Consider the following 22,505-nt stretch of genomic DNA (forward strand, 5'->3'; position numbering starts at 1 on the left):
GGCAAACCAAGGAACTGGAAGAAAGAATTAATTCTATGTCCCTCTTTGTCACTGAGGTACATTTAGACAAGTCATTTAATCCAGTGGTTTTCAAACTGCGGGTTGGGACCCAGTACTGGGTCACGGAATATAAGGCACTAGGTCACGGTAGCTAAGGCAAGCTAGTTCCTACCTGTTCTGACACTGTGCTGCGCCCCGGAAGCGGCCAGCAGCAAGTCTGGCTCCACGCACTGCCCCCACCCCGAGCACTGGCCAATTGGTTCCCGGTCAATGGGAGCTGCAGGGATAGTATCTGCAGGCGAGAGCCATGTAGAGCTGCTTGCACGCCTCCACCTAGGAGCCGGACCTGCTGTTGGCCGTTTCCAGGGTGCAGCACGGTCTGCGGTGCCAGGACAGTCATGTTTGTATTTATACCCAAAGGAAAAAAAATCTAGCAAAGACAAACATGAAGCAGCCACTCAAAGTACAGAAAAGAGCTTGATTGTTTTTTTAATTTAATTGTTCAAGAAAGCCTCAGAAAAAAGGGGGAAACATCACTACTCGTAGAATGACAGTTTCTTCACCAGGGCCAAAAAAGCAACTCCATAGACCATCTGGAATAGTTTGAGATCCGTTGCACTAAGGATTACGTGCCTCTTCAAGACACAGAACTACATCCTATCTACGCAAAATCCAATGCAGTGTGGCAACACTGTGCTTAGGCCTGTTTCAAAGAAGCCTCCCACAAAGCCACAGAATCTTTTTTTTCTTAATGCCTTTTTCCAACCTTCTACCCCCAGCATTCTACATAATTCCAAAGACTACTCTTTAACAGGCTTGTCATCCTCATGCTCGTGATCATCCCCTCAAATGGTCATACTAGACATACTCTTAACAATTTCTTACAAGTCTTTATCTTTTCTCAGCTCCCTCCAATTGTTAATATCTTTTCTGTAGTTTTGTATTCAAAAGCTGTGCTCCGATGAGTGGTGAATTAAAGGTAAACAATTTTCTCTCCAACTTTACATGGGATACATCTAAATATACAATCTTATAATGTCGGAGAGCTACTAAAGGAGCAAGCAGTCTGGAGAACGAAAGTCCCGCCAGCAAGCTGGTGAGAAGCTGCCCAGAGACAACACTTGAGAAAAGGGATGACTGGATGTAGGGCAGTAGTCCCAAAACTGTGGGACACGTCTCCTTAGGGGGGCGTGAAAGAACATGGGGTGGGGGGCATGCAGCGGGGTCCAAGCCAGCCCACACAGGAGGTGGGAAGGAGTGCCACCCAGCTCTGCTCTGCTCCCAGACTAGCTCTGCCCCCAGCTCCACTCCATCTCCAGCACAGCCCTCATTCCCTCTCCAGCCCCAGGCCAGCTCCACCTCTAGCCCCAGCTCCTGTCACATCCCCAGTTCAGCCCCCAGTTCCGCCTTCAGCTCAATTTTATTTGAAAAATTAATCTTAACAGCACCACGCCCCCAAACACCATGTTGGGGATTTAGATCAATACTGCCTCAGAAGGAAGAGAGTCACCTATTGAATCAGCAGCATGTATGATTTCCTCGGAGATTTCCAAAGTGGCCTTAACAGAAGCCATAATGTGGGACTCCTGAAATGTAGACATATAGAAAAATTTCCTGGACCCCTTAGAACTAACCCATTCTTTGGCTAAAGGTGAGGTACATTTCCCTCTTCTGTAATTTTTTTTCAGTACAAAAAAAGGTTTACGTGAACAAATTTGAAAAGAAGCCCAGCTTTACAATGTGTTTGATAGAAAATACAGTAGATCATAAAGAAAAATGATGATCACAAGCATGAAGAAATGTACCTGGCTTGCTGTTAAACGAAACACTGGACCACTTGTGGGCACTGGAAGCCTGGGTGAGATGCTGGCGGGACCTTGCCCCTGTGTTTGTACTTGAGCTTGCACTTGAGCCTGGGCTAAAACCTGCTGAGGTACCATTACAAGCTGTCCAGCTTCTGTGCGCACCAAGACCATACCTAATGAAAATAGTCAAAATAATAGTAAGTACTATGAATAGAACTGACATGCAGTAGCTTAACATTTTCCTTTCTTCATTCATCAGTCCTGACATGTTTATTACAGTATAAAATCAGATATGCCATAAGGGAAAGTACTTACTATCAGCAGGAAAAAAATTAAAAATACAGCTTGAAACAACTTTCGTTACATTTGAACCGTACAAATGTAACAATTGGATACCTGATTGTATAAGAAGGTGACAAAATTTAAAGGTGTAATTAGAGACAGTAACAGAGCATGGGGGGGTTGGGGAGGGGAGAATTGCATTTAATTCTTAAATCCTGATCCAGCAATGGGATCTACTGGCAGAGACACTTGTGCCAATACAGAGTCCCACTGATGCCTCATTTGTCCTAGCCCTGCTCTGTAGCCAGCTCCAGTCCTGGGAATCTAAACCAGACTCCAACTCCTGAACTAAATTGTAAGTAGGCATCTTCTGTGCCTCCCCCACCACCTCACTTGCCTTTATCCACTGCTGAACCTCCTCTGCCCTGTCCGATTTTATTTTTATGAACTAAGGCCCCCAGTCCTACAAAGACTTACACATGGCTTAAGTGTATGTCCCATAAGTAGTCCCACTGAAGACAAAGACTCACTGAATGCACAAAGTTAAACGTGTGTGTAAGTGCAGAGCCTAACCTATATCCTAGGCCAAAATCGAATGCACTGGCTATATTTTCAGTTTATTAGTCTGTTAATTTTTGACTTAACACTGTTAACCACAACTGTTCCTATATTGCAATAACAATGTTTATTACAATAAATAATAATGTTATCGCAATAAATAAAACAGGATAATAAAAACCAAAAGTTCACTTGATGAGCTCATTTTAATTTTGAAAATAACCCTTTTTGCTACGTGTTTGTAAACAAATAAAATTCAATGTTCTAGTTCAATTAACAACTTATTAATAATATATGCAATTGCAAGCAGTTTGAAACATTTAATTTTCATGTGTTAAAAATTAAACTATATAACTCATAAGAACAAATCAGACCACAACTGCTTTGTGCATACTCAATGTATATGAGTAAAATTAAAAGCATATTTAGGTTTACATATTACAGTTTTTTAAGGAATGTGACATGGGTGCATCACATCATTTAATAGCCATGTATTTATCTGATTCCACATATAAACTCTGAGCTCAAGTATAATCCTTGTAAGTACTGTAGTTTCTCTTTACGTGAATTAACCTTATGGGGAGATACCTAGAAAACACTTGCTAATCTTCCCTACATAAAATGGAAATTAACTAAGAAGCAGATCTGAAGTAGCTGGGCTGTGACTGGTCCCTACACTTCATATCACCAAGTAGGGGAAGGTCAAAGAGGAAGATACAGACTAAACTACAAAAGCAGGTGAAGAACCAGAACTGAGTGTTTTCTTCTGGTATTTACTACTAAAAGATAACAAAATCATCCATTTAAAGGAACACTGTCAACTTAATCAGACTTCCGCTTAACTTATTTTGCCTAGTATTGTTAGAACACCACATATACTTACTATAAAGAAAAGGGCAAACTGAAAAGATTTTTTTTAATTATTTTGCATATTTGACAAAACTATTTCTACAATTAATTTCACTATATTTGATTTTCCCTAGTTGTTGTGAGGTCTTTCCCACAGCACCATTGTATAAAATGCACAACTAATTTGAACACACCATTACTGTATTTAACTGAACAGCTGTGGTAACTGTACATGCAAATGACCAGTTAAGAGATGTAATTAGACATTTGTTCATTCAGCCACCACAACAGTATGTACAAATCCATGCAATTTTTTCTTAAAGTTTACACCTAACAGCCTGATCATACAATGTACTTCACAGAGTTTATTACAGGACATGGACCTATGGGCACTTCCCAAAATCTCAATCTGTTTGTTCCATAGGAATTTTTGTTTTGCGGTTGTAAGACTTATTTTTCAATAGGATATATTTGAATGGGACAGTCAAAGTAATTGTGATGAATGATTAAGTTTGTTATTCAAGTTGTAGAAATATTTACTGTTATGAAGGTGTAACTGTTCATATATGACAATTTGTTTTTAAAATGAATGTGATTAATTCAGGTTCAGGACATTGTTATATTTAGTTTTACTGATCTCTGCTTATAAAACATATGCACATCTGAAGCAATATTATGGGCTGTTATTCAGCTCTACTGCCAGCTAGCTAAACAGGAAGCTGACTTTAAGAGCCTGTGATATAATTTAAGAAGACCTATTCAAAAAAAAGACAAGTTTCAGAGTAACAGCCGTGTTAGTCTGTATTCGCAAAAAGAAAAGGAGTACTTGTGGCACCTTAGAGACTAACCAATTTATTTGAGCATAAGCTTTCGTGAGCTTCAGCTCACTTCATCAGATGCATCCGATGAAGTGAGCTGTAGCTCACGAAAGCTTATGCTCAAATAAATTGGTTAGTCTCTAAGGTGCCACAAGTACTCCTTTTCTTTTTTCAAAAAAAAAGAGTATTTTTTAAAGTTTCAGCTTTAAACACAAGTTTCCTCTATGAAAACTGCACTATTTTAAAATCAGTAATGAGCTGTCCATTACTTTTGCAGTTGAACTACAGATATTTTCATTTTCTCTCCAGCTTATCCCCTGAGAACACTTGTCTGTTTGACTTTTATATTCAAATTTAAGTAACTTTAATTGACTGACTAGAAAGTAGTTCTATAGAGCAAAAACAAACACATATAAGTTTGCATGCTACTAACGTCTTTCAACAATATTTTCTAAAATCTATAAAATGTTTGTTTCAAGAGTATCATTTTCCTCTTCTGTTTAACAACCAAACAGTAGAACAGAGCAATGATAGCATTCAGCTTCTGAAACTGATGGTAAGTTATGACATACACGCCAGGGTATAGGAAACAATAACAAATGTGCTAATATACCATCTACATAATTACACTTTCACTTTCTAAAAACAACTTGATATCTGTTCCAAGTTAAATGAGATCTTCATAAAGTCATAAGAATTCGCCTGATCTATGCAGTAGCAGTCTACAAAAAAAAAAAAATGGCAGGAGTTTCATCACCTGTGGTCAACTTCACAACTATTTAAAACACTGCTTCTAAAGACAAATTTTTATTCACACACAGCAAGCATACCAGTCCATAAACTTCATTTACTTAACTGATGTCAAACACTTTAAGGAATTCTGAGGCAAGAAAAACAACTTCAGATCATACAATGTATTAATGGATGAAGATTCTTTATTTGCACAAGAAAAACAATTAAACTTCATTTGAATAAATCACCAAATTTCAGAGGCAAGGACTTGTGCACTATTTGCACCACTAGCACTCAAGCATGACAAAACAATATCGGACACCCTTCAAAATTCTAGACGGACAGTAAAATAGCCATTTAAATCAGGAATTGTTGGCATGAGGATATATTGCTATTGTTTTGGTTATAGTCAGCCTTACTGAACTAGTATTTTTTAAAAACAAAGCCATATACTACTAACAGTTTATTGTTGAGTATCAACAAGACTGAATAATTAAGAAATCATCATTATGAGCAGAGGGAATGGGGTAAAATTGTTACTTTGGAATTAGGGGTGAATCCGACTGATGTGAGGAGAGGCCCAGATACTATGGTGTATGATAATGATATATGTATTGAGATTGAAAGCATTATATTAGTTTATTCAATTAGCCACATCAAAACAGACAGAGCTTGAATGGGGAGAACTTTTCCCAATGTCAGCAGCAGTAAATCAAATATAACAAAATTTAGACCTACAACCAGATTACACCTATCTATAAATCAGCAACTTCTAAAATAAAGTTAAGTGTTTTGTTTTGTTTTATTTTACTGCACAGTTTTTAAAAAACTTACTGTGATTAACATTTTCCTTTAACAAAGCAAATAATTCTCCCCAACAACCATCGCAACATTTTTTAAATTAGACCCCACAAATTTTAAATTGATTAAATAATATTTTTAGTAATGACAATGTGTCTATTAGAACAGAATTCATTTTAAAAACATGTGATTACTGGTGTACCACGCATTTATTTGATAGTTCTGTACTTGGTTTGTAGCACAGCCACAACTTTGAAAAATCACAGTGAGGAAAACGGGTTAGCAGAGATTAACAAGCCTGTAATTTCCACTTACCAGGTGGTATAGTAAAACCTGGAGGCAACTGGATTGTAGTCTGCTGAGGCGGTCTAACAATCAATTGTGGTGCAACTATTCTCTGAGCAGTGCCTACTGCAGGCCTGGGTGACAGCGACTGGGGGACTGCAGAGACGACAGGTACAGCAGTGGCTGATTTGGCTACACCAACAGCAGAGCCAGGTGGCCCTATAATATTTACTGTGGGTTTAGATATAGCATTGAGGGTGATGGTGCTGGACACTACAGGGGCACAGTTGGCTACTGAACTTTGGGCTGAATGGGTGACAAGATTCATTGTAGGAACAGAACTGGTAGAGTTACTGAGTGCATTTACTGCAGGATTGTGTGTGAGGAGTTTAGTCTGTGCTGTGGAGGATTCTGGTTTGTTGTGGCCGACAGACGGATTCTGATGGTTGACAACTTGTGTTATTGCTGCTGGGGCACAACCAGCCTTTAGGCTCTGAGTGACAACCACAGGAAGGCTGGAGGAAGTGCCATTCGCACTGTGTGCAGCGAGAGGAATAGTATGCAGTGCAGGTCTCTGGAGAAGAGAGAGAGCAGCAGGAGGAGGAGGAGCAGCAGCAGCTGTACTACCCAGCATTACCGCCTTTGAAAGTTCCCGACTTGCTGCGGCTGCTGGAGTGACAGCACCGGCAGCCTCAGGCGACCCCCCAGCAGTGGCGGCCTCGGAGTTAAGCAGCAACACACCGTTCACCGCACCAGCGGCTGCTGCAGGAGGACTACACCCAGGTCTGGGACTCCCCACTTCCCGGGCACCACTGCCAGCAGCGGGAGCAGTGGCATTGACATCCACGTGGTTGTTGACAGGCTGTGCTGGGGCGCCAGCAGGCGGAGGTGGGGCAGCGGCTTGCAGTGAGACAGGGGCAGCAGGTGGACTCGGGGTGATGCTGCGAGGAGCTGCTCCATGTGATTGCTGCATGCTACTACTGTTTACACTCGCTCCCCGCCCGGCCGCCGCCGCTGGGGCGGACAAGGCTGGGGGTGTCCCCTGGGCTGGGGTTGGGCTGCCCACGGCACTTGGACACCTGGCTGCCTCCCCTGCCCCGGGGAAAGGAGGAGGAGCAGGATGCCCTTGCTGCTGCTGCTGGACTGGGCTGCCGCCCTCCACCAGGGTCCCCTGGTGCTCTTGCTGCTGGTGGGATGGGGGGCTGCTGTTAGGGGGGGGCCCCTCGGCAGAGCCCCGCCCGCCGGCCAGCTGCGATTCCAGGGAGCCCACCAGGTCGCTGACCGCCTTCTCGTCCACCTCTTCAGAGAAGAGCAGCATCTCTTCCAGGGGGTCCGAGGCGCCCGCCGCCATCTTGCGCCGAGCTGCGAACCGGCCGCTCAGCTCACAGACGCGCCCGGCTTCCGCCGAGCGCAAGGCATTCTGGGAGGGGTCGGCCTCCTCCTCCTCCCCCCCCCCACTTAGAGGGGCCGAGCCTGGCTGAGGGAAGGAGAGAGGGCAGAGGAGTGCGAGTCGCTTTCTGCTGCAGCCTTAGGCTCCTCTCGCTCTCACTTGCTGCCTGCCTCTTCAGCTCTCTGTGTGGGTCACTGGGGGGTTTACCTGTAGGCTGGGCAGGTTCTGGTCACTGTGGTTGCACCCTCCATCTGCAGATTTCTGTGGCACTCCATGGTGTCACCCCAACCACTGGGGGCTTGCGCCTGCCACCAAAGTTTGCAGCGCGCCTCACCAGCTAGGCCACCTCATTCATCGCCCTGTACAAAGCACCAGGTCTACACAACAAAGTTAGATCTATGTAAGCCAGCGTATGTTAATCTAATTACACCAGTGTCTACATTCCAGCCTTGCTGCAGCTGATGTAAGTGCCCTATTGCACTGACATAACTCCACCTCCATGAGAGGCATGGGGCTCATGCAGGTGTACTTAAGGCAACAGGTTTCAGAGTAACAGCTGTGTTAGTCCGTATTCGCAAAAAGAAAAGGAGTACTTGTGGCACCTTAGAGACTAACCAATTTATTTGAGCATAAGCTCTTGTGAGCTACAGCTCACTTCATCGGATGCATACTGTGGAAAGTGTAGAAGATCTTTTATACACACAAAGCATGAAAAAATACCTCCCCCAACCCCACTCTCCTGCTGCCAATAGCTTATCTAAAGTGATCACTCTCCTTACAATGTGTATGATAATCAAGTTGGGCCATTTCCAGAACAAATCCAGGTTTTCTCACACCCCCCCCCACACACAAACCCACTCTCCTGCTGGTAATAGCTTATCTAAAGTGACCACTCTCCTTACAATGTGTATGATAATCAGAAGAGTTCCCAGAAGTCACCTACTACAGGACAGGCCTAACAAAGAAAATAACAGAACGCCACTAGCCGTCACCTTCAGCCCCCAACTAAAACTCCTCCAACGCATTATTAAGGATCTACAACCTATCCTGAAGGATGACCCAACACTCTCACAAATCCTGGGAGACAGGCCAGTCCTTGCATACAGACAGCCCTCCAACCTGAAGCAAATACTCACCAGCAACCACATACCACACAACAGAACCACTAACCCAGGAACCTATCCTTGCAACAAAGCCCGTTGCCAACTGTGCCCACATATCTATTCAGGGGACACCATCACAGGGCCTAATAACATCAGCCACACTATCAGAGGCTCGTTCACCTGCACATCCACCAATGTGTTATATGCCATCATGTGCCAGCAATGCCCCTCTGCCATGTACATTGGTCAAACTGGACAGTCTCTACGTAAAAGAATAAATGGACACAAATCAGATGTCAAGAATTATAACATTCATAAACCAGTCGGAGAACACTTCAATCTCTCTGGTCACGCGATTACAGACATGAAAGTTGCAATTCTTCAACAAAAAAACTTCAAATCCAGACTCCAGCGAGCAACTGTTGAATTGGAATTCATTTGCAAATTGGATACAATTAACTTAGGCTTGAATAGAGACTGGGAGTGCCTAAGTCATTATGCAAGGTAACCTATTTCCCCTTGTTTTTTCCTAACCCCCCCCTCCCCCCAGACGTTCTTGTTAAACCCTGGATTTGTGCTGGAAATGGCCCACCTTGATTATCATACACATTGTAAGGAGAGTGGTCACTTTAGATAAGCTATTACCAGCAGGAGAGTGGGTTTGGGGGCGGGGCGGGGCGGGGCGGGGGGGAGAAAACCTGGATTTGTGCTGGAAATTGCCCAGCTTGATTATCATACCCATTGTAAGGAGAGTGATCACTTTAGATAAGCTATTGCCAGCAGGAGAGTGGGGTGGGGGGAGGTATTTTTTCATGCTTTGTGTGTATAAAAGATCTTCTACACTTTCCACAGTATGCATCCGATGAAGTGAGCTGTAGCTCACGAAAGCTTATGCTCAAATACATTGGTTAGTCTCTAAGGTGCCACAAGTACTCCTTTTCTTTTTAAGGCAACAGCAGTGTCTGTATAGACATTGCTTTACTTACTTTGGCTGTTGGCTGTCATTCTTGTCAGTTTCACAGCGCCACTTTGGAGCTCTGAAATTGACGAGAAAGGCTGGTAGGTGCCCTACGGTGAACCCCAAACTCCGCTTATAGCTGGGGCTGTCACCCCTGGGCAGGTGGGGGTGCCAGCTGTGAATCCAGCTATTGCCCGGGCTCTCAACTCCTCACAGTGCTCCAGACTCGTGGATCCCCACTGGGAGCCCAGCTGCCCTCTGGGGCTCCCCAAGATGGGGGGCAGCAAGGAGCCAGGGGCAGCCAGGCTCCTGGCAGTGAAATCCGTGTGGAGCTGAGAGCCCCAGTGCTGGCTGGGCTCCCCGCTGGAGACCCCCACCCGCCCGGGGTGAAAGGCCCAGATGTGAGCCAGGTTTAGAGTTCACAGCTCAGCCCCTAAAGTTCGTAGAAGCACTTCTGGTGAGGACAGAAGAACCACACATCCCCACCTGGTGAGGACAGGTCATTTTCTCTTTGTAGACTCTGAATGCTGAAAACAAGCAGCAAAATCTTCTTATTCACAACAAATAGTTCCATAAATTAACAGTTTTTCAAATACATTTTCAAATACATCTCAAGTTTATAAATATGGAAAAGTATTTAAAAATGTTCATGCTGTTGAACAAACTGGTTGGTGTTTCCTTTTAACTTGTTCAGGTTAACACATCATATGTGAGAGAACCAAGGCCCTAATCCTGGAATGAGAACCACACATCCCCACCTGGTGAGGACAGGTCATTTTCTCTTTGTAGACTCTGAATGCTGAAAACAAGCAGCAAAATCTTCTTATTCACAACAAATAGTTCCATAAATTAACAGTTTTTCTTTCACTTATATTATTGTATTTCACAAGGCAACTTAGCCTCCTGATGCACAAGGGGAAGATCCTTCTGACAGTGGGGAGAGCCCAGGGAGCTCTCTGGGTCTTTTTCCAGAGAAGTGTGAGAACACAAAAGGGAGGATGCTAGAAGGATAATAGGAAAGAAATTCAGGGATATAATCACATTGGGATAACTAAGAAGGAGAATCTTTGGGTTGGCACATTCCCCTCTTTCTGTAATCCCATAGAGCAGGATTTGGGGGCTGTTGGCAGGCTCGTCTCTCCTCATTGCCAACTTCTAGGAAAGAAAAGTTCTAAAAGAGAGAGAAAGAAAGAAATCACATTCTTGTTAACCCATCTCCTCTGCCTTACCCTAATCCACTTGTTTTTCTCATCCACATGTTATGCCTTGTCTTTTGGAATGTAAGACTTTTGAGGCAGGTACCCATTTTCGCTATATCGATCCAAGCACAAGGGAGACCAGCTTGGCTGAGGCCTCTAGATGTTACTACAATAGATTTTAAATAACAATTTAAATTATACAATAATTATACTTTAACTGCCCTACTCTGATAGATCTTGTGAAGCCAGGCAAAGTTCAACTGCCAGCCTAGCAGTCCCACTGAGTTTACGCACATTCATAGGTGTTTGCAGGATCAGGGCCTTTATCAAAAAGCTCATGGGGGGGTGTGTTGGAAGGAGGTAAGGGATTTTGCAATAGTTTATGATGGAAGGAGGCAGGTATCGGCCTTTTCTTCATATTGAAAAAATAAGACAATTAATATTTTATATAGACATTTTTTAATCTGGAAAGGGTTCTTTTCTGGGTGAGGCAGTCTACTTCCCAAGCACAGGAATGGGAATATTTGTCCTCACCCCCCTGAGCGAGAAAGTTGCAGTGCTGTAAATTGCCAGTGTAAACAAGCCCTAAGGCTCCATCCGTTCTCTCACCCTAGTTTAACTAAAGGTGTGATTTTAAATTGATTTAATTAAACTGGTGCAAAAGGTTCTTGTGGACACTCTTATTTCAGTTTAAACCAGACTTGTTTCAGTATAGTTAAATCAATTAGGCCTGGTTTAACCACAGTTTTTAGACTGATTTATTTTTATACTGAATTATTTCACTTAGGGGCATGATTTCTTATCAATGTATTTAAATCAGTACAACACAGTGTGTGCATACTGTTATAACATTATTAAGCTGCTTATACTGGTATAACTTAACATGCAGAATAAGCTATACTAGTAAAAGCATGTTTATATCAGTATAACTGCATCCAAACTAAGGGTTTGTACCACTAACTACATCTGCATCTAAACCAATATAGTTAAAGCAGTACAAAAACAGTGTGTAGACAACCCCTTAGGAATTGGGTTAAACTAAACCAAAATAAGCCATAAGTGTCAATACAGAGGGTTGCAAATCACAATTTGTTTATGTGAATTTTTAGAGCTTTAAAAAAAAAAAGGAACCAGTTTTAATTAAAGGTTTAAAGTATATGTGTGAGTGGGTAATCTGTAAAACATTAATTTAATTTTCTGCCTCCACTTAACTGATCCACTTTATCCTTTTTATGACAATATAATACATGTAAGCTATATCTTATTGTACAAAATGTGATGCAATTGCATATTTGGGTCCAAACCTACAAACATTTATGCACATTCTTAATTTTAGTCACATAAGCAGTCACGTTGATGTCAAAGTGCTTATTCACATATATAAAGTTAAGTACGTTTATAAGTGTTTACAGGATTGGTCCTTAGGTCTGCACTTCATAAAATTAGCCAGACATCTAAAAGACTTGTAATGAAGCACATATGATTTGTGTATATGTTGGACTAATTTTATGTAATAGTTATTCCTGTCACTGTCAACTTTATTTTCAAATACATCTCAAAGTTTATAAATATGGAAAAGTATTTAAAAATGTTCATGCTGTTGAACAAACTGGTTGGTGTTTCCTTTTAACTTGTTCAGGTTAACACATCATATGTGAGAGAACCAAGGCCCTAATCCTGGAATGAGAACCACACATCCCCACCCAGGTGCCTAGGCAGAACTCCAGCATGAATACTGACTGCAGGCCTAGGGCCTAAACCATTGCTTATTAAAATATGTATGTGTGGCATTTCATGGCCGGTGGCTTGTCTCTCAGCAAAGCCAAAGTATTTCACACACTGGTTTTTTGTTTTTTTCCCCACGGGCTAAAAGACAACGTGTGACACGCCTCTAGCGTGGCAGACAAACACGCTCAGGAGTGATGCAAGTGAAATGAAATTGCAAATGATGTCATTGAAGGCCACTCAAACAAAGTGCCATGCAGCGTGTGCAGTAGGACACATGCCATACGTGCACAGAAAGGTGTATTTATAGTCTAATGCATGGCGGACTCTACACTTTATAAGCACAATCCGTTCATTACACCTCTCAATAAAGCCCTTCCTCTCTATCCCACTTTCCTCTCTTCAGCCCCTCTTCTCCCAACCCCAGCAGCTTCTCCCGCCTCATCCCCCCCTCCGCACCTGTGAGGCCGCGGCTATCGCGAGATCGCTCTGTTCCCGGCATCCATTTCGCGGCCTGGGACGGAGAGGGGGCGGCTCTGAGGGAAGATGAAGGCGGCGGCCATGTTGGTAGCTTTGGACTGCTTTCGACAGGGGTTGTGCTGAGGGGTCTGCGTGGGGGGAGCGGTTGCTGAACGATCAAGACGCGCTCGCGCCTAAACCCAGAGAAGTAGAGTGCCCGCTCGGACTGTGAGGGGGTTCGCGTAGCCGTCCGTGTCCAGCCTCAGGAGCGCTCGGCAAGGGGGTCCCTGTTCGGGGAGCCGGCGCCATGAGCGGGGGGACGCCCTACATCGGCAGCAAGATCAGCCTCATCTCCAAGGCCGAGATCCGCTATGAAGGGATCCTGTACACCATCGACACCGAGAACTCCACCGTGGCGCTGGCCAAGGGTAAGGGGCTCGGGGGGGGGGATGGCGAGCGGACGGCCTCGGCCTCGGCCTCGGGAGTCCCGGTGCGCTACGGGTTGGGGGAGATGGGCCACAGAGAACTCCACCGTGGCGCTGGCTAACGAGCGGGAGGAGCGCGGAGCGGCGGCCCGCTTGACGCTATGAAAGGACCGGGACTCCACAGTTGGCACTGGCCAAAGGTGAGGGGCCGCCGAGGGAAGTGGAGCAGGGGCCTTGGGGGCGCTGCAGCCTCGTTCCTTGTCGGTGCAGCGCCCCCAGTGGCGGAGAGTTTGGGTGAGGAGGCAGGAGCTGGGGGGCAATCGGGGATCAGATTCAAAAGCTGCTGCGAGGGCTCCGGCCCACTGTTAGCAGAGCTCTCTGTAGAGCTGGCCCGGACTGAGGCCATGGGGGACGCAGAGAAAGGGAGATGCGCTGTGGGGCCACTAGGACCAATAACTTCACTGTGGAGTGGGACTGGGTGAGGGGCAGTGGTGGTGCGGGAACTCGGAGAGCAGCTTTTGTAATGTGTGTGCTAGTGACGCAGAACTGGTGTTTGGTGAGAAACGGAGCAGGGATTCTCTTCTCTGAGGAAGCCTACAGTGTTGTTGGGCTAGCCCTGAATTAGGGAGAAGGCAGAGGAAATTGGCTATTAAGTGGACCTGTATATTGTGAACAAAGAGTCCAGGATAAGAGCACAAGGAAGATTGGGAGGATAGTATTAATGATATGCATAAAGGAAGTCTGTACATCGGCACTAAGTATTCCACCAGGGCTTTAGCTAAAGGTTAAAGGGACCAAATGCTTAAGGGCCTGTATCCTCCACTAATGGATAAAGTCTTCCTATATACCTTTGATGCAGAACTTCATGCATTGCTGACTGGGTGAGGGTGGGGGGAAAGGGTTGAGATCTTCTAGAAGGGGAACCTGTAGATTATTGATGCTGAGATTGGCACTGTGTGTGTGTTTACCAGCAAGGTGAACTGGACTGTGCATCATTTTGTTCTCTAGCTTATAAAGAAAAACAAGGAGGGTGATGTACTGTAATACTTTTTATTGGACCAGCTTCTGGTGGTGAAAGAGAGAAACTTTCAGTTTCCACAGAGCTCTCTTTCAGGTCTTTTTATATATACAGATACATTCTTATATTGTACTTGTCATTTTGGTGTAGCCTCATCTGCCATGGAGAGTCAAGGTTGAGGAGGGGAAAACAATGATGCCAAGTGTAGCAGAATCCTTGGGCAGTATGTAGGGTACTTGTATTGATGTGTGAGAGAATAGAGGGCTTTAGGCAGTGTGGGGGATGTCTGGAGTCCATGGATTTTAGTGCCCACAGTGAGAAGGAACCATCTGTGATGGGACTTGCCAGGTGTGGTGGTGGTCTATTTCATACGGGGCTCTCTGAACACAGAACATCAGTCTCAGAAAATGAATTTATGCAGGTAGAAAATTGAGGTTGGTCTCTTTCAGCGTGTACTATGTGCTTTAAAATACAAATGTATTTTGCTATAGTTTTTGTATGAACTACATCTCTTGAAAATCTTGTTTAAATAATACAAATTAAATGACAGGGAGAACTTTTTCCCTGTTAGACCAAGAGAAAAACAGCTTCCTGTGTAATCCAGACAACATAAAAGGTTTGGAAAACATATTTTTTTGTGGCATGTGTTGCCCTCTGAAGTATGTACTATCCTTTGTCTTCAGTGTTATGTCATTGGATTAAAGGCCACTTATTAAATGTTATACGTTTGTCTACTCAGTTTTTTACAGTAGTACATTGGCTTTGGTGAAAGTTCACATTAGACAACAGGTCATGCAAAACAGAGCTCTAAATAGCTAATGTGCAAAGAAAAATAGTCCCAATACCGTATATACATGCAACACATGTTGAACTTCAAGCATATGTATAAGAGTATGCAGAATTGGGGCCAAAGTTTCTATAAAATACCGTAGTTCATGATGTTAAACAGGTAAACCTTTTTTCTACCTAAAGGGATGCCATCAATTTAATATCACATTGAATTAATCTGTTCATTAAAAGTAACAGCTAAGATTGCAGTAAGTGAAAGATTAAATAGATGTAAGTTATTTATACTGCAGTGGCACCTAAGGATTCCTAGACTGTGATTCCACATATAAAGGCTCAAGATAGTCTCTGTCCCAGGGAGCCTACAGTCTATATTTACTTCTGCTGTGAGTGGGAGGGATCGTTAAAGGCGTGAGCAGTGCTGACCAAACTAATAGTGGCTTTTTCAGTGCACATCTGACAGGATTATACATGTTCAGTATGGTCCAGATTTTGCCATATTTATGTTGAGTTGTACTTTGCTTCTGAGCTTTATTTACTTGGATTTTTTTACTGTGCAATAAAAATAGAATGCCCATCCAATGTTCTTGTCACCCATCACAACCTTTTAGAAATAAACCTGTCAGTTATCCTGAGATTGAATCAAATATAAATCTAACCAATTAAACACTCCACAAATCGTCACCAGAAGCCCACAGCACTGCTGTCCATCCCTACCTGTCTCCTTATAGTTGAGGGAGAAAAGTTGGGCCTTGAGGCACACCCTGAGTGTTAACAAATATGTAGTTATGTAGCAATGCAGGAAACAAATTCCAAAGGCTCAAGTATCTATCAACCTTCTCTCACTAAGGGGGTTCCAACTTGGGCACATCTGCTGACCTCAACTGTGACAGTATGTTACCGAGAGAAAGCCAGTCTCTTAAAGGGGTTGGTCTGAGGCCACTTAGGATTTTATACATCAAAATCTGTGTGAGCCCTTACAGGCCATGAAGCCTGAGGTTAATATGCTCATAAAGAGAAATACTGCTAACAAGCAGGCTGCTAAATTCTGGACTAGCTGCATTTTTGGAATGGATTTTAAGACTTGCCCTCTTTATAATGTGTTGCAGTCATCTAATCTTGAAGTGACAGGTGCTAATGATTGTTGCAAGGTCCACATCTGAAAGAAATGGGTGCAACCTTATAATCATCCACAGATGTAAAAAACCTGACTTAGCAGTAGGGGTGTAAAATATTAAATGGTTAACTGGTAAGTATTAGTCTTACTGTTAACCTTGGCCCTGGGCCCTCTCCCTTTAATTGGTTAACTAGTTAAATGATATATTTTTAAGCATTTAAACGGTTAACTTTTTTAACAATATCTATATCCCTACTTGGCAGTAGCAGCCACCTGAGCTGGTAGCAGCCGGGACTCTTAACTGGAACCCCCTGTTGCAAATCCTGGCCAAAAAAGCAAATGGATGGTCTGAATAAAATGTTTCTTCCAGTTGCATCATCCCAGCCAGCCTCATGTTAATCTTATCTAGATTGAGTCTCATCTACCCAAGAAAGTTGCACTGCTTTACGTTGTTCAGTGTTTTAAACTGGTGAAAAAGGGTATATTGGATATTCTTATTTCAGTTTTGTCTGTCAGTTAGAAATTAGTTTAAGCTAAACCAAAATAAGCCATTCTTAAACCAAACTAACAGTGTGGGTTGAGAATTGGACAGACTGCAACCTTTAACTAGGGAGAGATTGTCTTCTCTCCATACTAAAACACACTGTCAGAACTAGAACCCTGATCCTTTAGCTATCAAAAACTCAGGCTCTACCACATGAGTTAAAAGAAGAGTTCTGGTAGCTATTGGCACATAAAGGTGTTTTTGTATTCTGCAGTTAGCCAGTAGAGGGCAGCGTACTCCCTCACATAGTGCCTGATCCTGCTGTTGTTGAAATAATAGTAGAAAACTCCTATTGAAGTCAGTGGCAGCAGGACTGGGCCCCAAAAGATAAACAACAGAACTTTAAAAAAAGAAAAGGAGTACTTGTGGCACCTTACAGACAAACCAATTTATTTGAGCATAAGCTTTCGTGAGCTACAGCTCACTTCATTGGATGCATCGGAGCTGTAGCTCACGAAAGCTTATGCTCAAAGAAATTGGTTAGTCTCTAAGGTGCCACAAGTACTCCTTTTCTTTTTGCGAATACAGACTAACACGGCTGCTACTCTGAAACCTAACAAAACTTTACTTAGTTAGAATCTGTTTGGTGCATGAGATTTACCGTTGAGGAAAGCTTAAAGCAGTTTGAGCTAGAGGAAAACAAATGATAGCCTAATTTAAAATATACTTTTGTCTAAATTCTGATTACCTGTTTCTCAATATTTGATAAATATTCTTCTCAAAAATATTATGCTGTAAATCTGAGAATTTTCAGATTAAACGGCATTTCTGAGCCACAGTGTTTTGTAATGAAATCTGGTTGCAACTTCAGCCATGCAGAGGCTACTGCCTCTAATGATATATTCTAGGTACTTGCACTTAGTCTCTATGGCATTACTAACCTGTTATGATCACGCTATGCTAGTACCACCTCCAGTTGTCAGTCTTCAGAAACCAGCTTCCAACTTGCTGCAGACTATTAAGCTTCATAAAAATCAATTTATTTTTAGTTTACAAACATTTAGAAATATCTGACTGGCTGACTCAAGAAATAAAATGGGAAGGGAAGCTAGATACATGTGTATGCATGAAACATCTTGTATTCAGAGTGAAATGTAATAGACCATTTTACTTGGTAAAATTTACCAAGGGTAGAGGAACCTCAAACATCTCATTTTTACTGCCTCTCTTCCTCAGTGCTCAGAGTGCTACTCAGCCACAACTGAGGAACTGGCCCACAGTTTCTGATCACTGACTTGAGAATTAGAATAAGGTACTTCATCTGAGGAGTTTTTTCTAGTCTTATACTTACTGCTTTGCTCTTATAGTTAGTTTTAGAGATTTAGGTTCTGATCCTACAAAGACTTACGCACATCTCTTCTCACATGTGAGGAGCCCACATTGATAACTTCATACACAAGTAGTTGCACTGATATGTGCATAATTTTGGTAGGATCAAAGCTGTAGTTTGTTAATCTTCCTTCTTGATGACTGTTGTTACTGTACATGGTGTTGTATAATGACCAAGAGATTTTGCTTTTAATCAGTCACACTGGGCTCCAAAAAATAAATCTTTCTTTTTTTCAGTCCATTAAGCCATTTTTAAGGGGGTACTGTAAACTAGGTGTAGGATTAAAAGTGAAGCCTAACAATACCTCAACTACAAGAAACCTGCTTATAAACTAGTTGCAGCATTTAACTCAAAAATAGGATGAATTCTATGCGTTCCCCTTAACCCACATTAAGGTAGAGACCATTTGGGGGTATTAAAAGTGAATGACATTTTAGTTCACTTTTTAAATAATAAAAAATCGGCAGGAGGAATTGTCAATGGATTTGCCATGGCCTCCCTAGCCAGTCTTAGGCAAAGATAATAGGGCATGCTGCTTTTTCACATGTCTACAGTCTGTTTCCTTTTAATTCCACGTTTGTCTGTGAAGCAGTGCATCCTCTTCTGGAGGCAGGATCAGCTTTAGGTGATGTCTTCCAGCAAAGAAGTTGTAGAGAGCTCTAAGTCTGTTCTGCTCCTCCCAAATTATCTTTTGGCACTCTACAATTTAATCTTTCTAGTGACACAAAACTAACTTCAACAAAGACTAATTCCTAGTAAGATGATATTACAATGTACATCTTTTTTATTAGTCTTTTTGCTGTGTACTCAGATCCTGTTACCTATTTAATCTTCCAAAGAGAATTTCATTTTAAAAGCTAGTTGCTTAAAGGCAGCACGACAAACCCTTCAAAGTGAGGAAATCTTTGTGTTTGTGTTATAGTAGAGCATAACTGAGATTGAGGGGCCTCATTGTGATAGGATCTGTACAAAAACACAGTAAGAGACGGTCCCTGCCCCCAAAGAGTTCTGTCTGAATGAATAGACAGGACAAAACCTGGGAGGGTAAATGGAGGCACAAAGAAAGGAAGTGGCTTGCCCAAAGTCATACAGCAAGTCGATGGTAGAACAGCGGATAGACCCCAGGTGTCCTGTCTGCCAGACCATGCTTCCCCTTCAACACACGTTAATCCCTTCATGTTCATTACTTTCACTGACAGACTGCACCTTTATAAATAAGTCTCATACACATCCAAAGTATGCAGTAAAACAAATACACGTGCCACATAATTGCACTGTAATGCAAAACCTAAACTGTAATATTGGCAACATATTTCAGAGTAACAGCCGTGTTAGTCTGTATTCGCAAAAAGAAAAGGTGTACTTGTGGCACCTTAGAGACTAACCAATTTATTTGAGCATAAGCTTTCGTGAGCTACAGCTCACTTCATCGGATGCATAAAGTGAAAAATACAGTGAGGATGTTTTTATACACACAGACCATGAAAAAATGGGTGTTTATCACTACAAAATGTTTTCTCTCCCCTGACCCCACTCTCCTGCTGGTAATAGCTTATCTAAAGTGATCACTCGCCTGACAATGTGTATGATAATCAAGGTGGGCCATTTCCAGCACAAATCCAGGGTTTAACAAGAACGTCTTAGGAACGGGGGGGGGGGGGGGAGACAAGGGGAAATAGGTTACTTTTTATAATGACTCAACCACTCCCAGTCTCTATTCAAGCCTAAGTTAATTGTATCCAATTTGCAAATTAATTCCAATTCAGCAGTCTCTCGTTGGAGTCTGTTTCTGAAGTTTTTCTGTTGTAATATCGCAACTTTCGTGTCTAATCGCGTGACCAGAGAGATTGAAGTGTTCTCCGACTGGTTTATGAATGTTATAATTCTTGACATCTGATTTGTGTCCATTTATTTTTTTACATAGAGACTGTCCAGTTTGACCAATGTACATGGCAAAGGGGCATTGCTGGCACATGATGGTATATATCACATTGGTAGATGTGCAGGTGAACGAGCCTCTGATAGTGTGTGTGTGTGTGTCTCTATTTTCCCATAGAGAAGTTTGGAGTTAAGGTTTTGTGTTATAGTGCAATCATGAACAATACAGTTCAAAGTGAGCTAAGGCCTACTCGATTCTAATAGCCTAGATTTGTGTGTTGGAATGATGCTGAGAATAGTTACTGTAGATATATCCTACGTCAATGTGAACTGATTGGTAAATTCTTCTTTTGGGAAGCACTGACAGGGCTTGTCTAAATGGTATTTTATTGTGCATCAGCTGGCATGCACTAAAAGTTCCCTAGTGTGCATTGATGTAGAAATGTTTGAAACAGGACCACATCAGCTCGCACTAGGGAACTTTTAGTGTGCACCAGTTAGGGTCCACTTAGATAGTTAGCATGCACCAGCATGTCACACACTAATGCATCATGTAGACAAGTCCACCATAGCTCTGTATTAAATAAATTTTTGTCCTCTGCGTGGAATGTTAGTTTTTCATGTTTGTGTTTTACCATCCCTAAAAAGACCCCTGTGAATGTTAATGCTCTCTGGTGTTATGGAATCTATATTTATATGCTAGGATTGCAAAAATCTAAAACGTAATGTTTTCAGTTGAGACTAGAATTTAAATGTAAATTTTATAACCCAGAAAACCCTAAATCTCTTATACAAATATGAGCTCACTGCTTTATTCAGTCATTGATAAACAAAATATATAAGGAGAAAACAGGCCCATATTTAGAGTCAGCAACATAATACAAATGCATTATGAACTTGAAATACTATGTTTAGTTACACTTTTACAATCTTTGCAGACTCTAAATGAATAATGAAACTTGTGCCATATGGAGAGAGAGGCTCCCTATTAAAGATGTGTATGGAAGGATAGAGAAAATAGAAACTTTTTTTCCCCCATCCCACAGCTGGTGGGATGGGAATGTGCAGAATTGAACATGTCTGAAATTTGCAAGGCAAGGCTGATATGAAAGACAGAAATGGGGAGAGGAAGACAGTGTCCTCAGTTTTTAGTGTGTGTGTGTGTGTGTGTGTGTGTGTGTGTACACAAGGTAGTAGTTTTGTTCAAGAAACCTGCCAACTAAAAGCCAGAGGCTCCCCTCTGTTTGTCAGTGGAAGGGAAGAAGAATACTGGATCTGTTGTATCTTCCACCTGATTCCACAGAAGCACATCTGCAAGGATCTGGCTGTATGCATGAGGAAGGAAACAGGGACAGGGGATGGATCCCCTTTGCTACATCATCACGCTCTCTTCCCATAGGGGATTCACAGCATAAATTATTCGAACTGATCAGTATTCAGTTTATTTAGGCTCACTAATTACAGAGGATGAAGAGGAGACATTAGCAGCTCTCCAGGAGGAAGCACAGCTCTTGAAGTAGTACAGAGGCACAGGGCCTCTATGAATCTTTTGAGATTGATAGGTTGCGGGAGGATGAACAGTTCGGCAGAGTGGGGATAACCCAACCCTGAGACTGGACAATCAGGCAGAAACTGTTTTCTGACCTTTTTCTTATGCAAGTTATTTCAGGACAATTTGGTTGGTGTTTTTTGTGTAGTGCTTGCTCAAAAACATCTCATTTTCTTCTTTCCCTCCCTTTTCTAGCATGCCCTGCTTACCTCTTCTCTGAGATCTTTTGTTTTGTTCTTTAGTAGCGATTTCTTCACTTATTCTTGCTACTGAAACACAATGTCTTAATCTGGTTGTCTACACAACTGAATCAACTCCTATTGTATTTAGTTCTAATTAGGGCTCTCAAGCAATTAAAAAATTAATCATGATCATGCGCTTAAAAAAATTAATAGAATACCATTTATTTAAATATTTTTGGATGTTTTCTACATTTTCAGATATATTGATTTTAATTATAACGCAGAATGCAAAGTGTACAGTGCTCACTTTATATTTTTGATTACAAATATTTGCGCTGTAAAAACATAAGAAATAGTGTTTTTCAATTCATCTAATACAAGTACTGTAGAGCAATCTTTAGCATGAAGGTTAAACTTACAAGTTGAGAATTACGTACAAAAAAATAACTTTACTCAAAAACAAAACAATGTAAAACTTTAGAGCCTACAAGTCCAACCAGTCTTATTTCTTGTTCAGCCAATCACTCAGACAAACAAGTTTGTTTATATTTGCAGGAGATAATGCTACCCGCTTCTTGTTCACAAGGTCACTAGAGTGAGAACAGGGGTTCTCATGGCACTGTTGTAGCCAGAGTCGCAAGTTATTTACATGCCAGATGTCCTAAAGATTCATACATCCCTTCACGCTTCAACCACCATTCCAGAGGACATG

General features: G+C 42.2%; 2 protein-coding genes across 6 annotated transcripts in view; one reads left to right on the forward strand and one right to left on the reverse strand.

Annotated features, from left to right (window-relative positions):
- Positions 1-7,536, reverse strand: part of LOC141996592 (transcription initiation factor TFIID subunit 4-like) — a 187,394-nt gene extending 179,858 nt beyond the window's left edge. The window contains exons 1-2 of the mRNA XM_074968744.1: positions 6,161-7,536; positions 1,806-1,978 (exon numbers count right to left, since the gene is read on the reverse strand). Coding sequence (XP_074824845.1) covers positions 1,806-1,978; positions 6,161-7,481 — 1,494 coding nt within the window. The 5' untranslated portion in view covers positions 7,482-7,536. The remainder of the gene's footprint in view (positions 1-1,805; positions 1,979-6,160) is intronic.
- Positions 7,537-13,038: 5,502 nt separating this feature from the next.
- The window catches only part of LSM14A (LSM14A mRNA processing body assembly factor), a 35,283-nt gene continuing 25,816 nt past the window's right edge, over positions 13,039-22,505 (forward strand). For 2 of the 5 annotated variants that reach the window (XM_074968768.1, XM_074968764.1), the window contains exon 1: positions 13,042-13,392. In XM_074968768.1, the coding sequence (XP_074824869.1) occupies positions 13,272-13,392 (121 nt within the window). In that variant the 5' untranslated portion in view covers positions 13,042-13,271. Of the gene's footprint in view, positions 13,393-22,505 lie in introns of all 5 variants that reach the window. The other 3 variants (XM_074968767.1, XM_074968766.1, XM_074968763.1) reach the window with 3 other exon arrangements.

The sequence above is a fragment of the Natator depressus genome, chromosome 12, assembly GCF_965152275.1.
Source record: "Natator depressus isolate rNatDep1 chromosome 12, rNatDep2.hap1, whole genome shotgun sequence".
Lineage (NCBI taxonomy): Eukaryota > Metazoa > Chordata > Testudines > Cheloniidae > Natator > Natator depressus.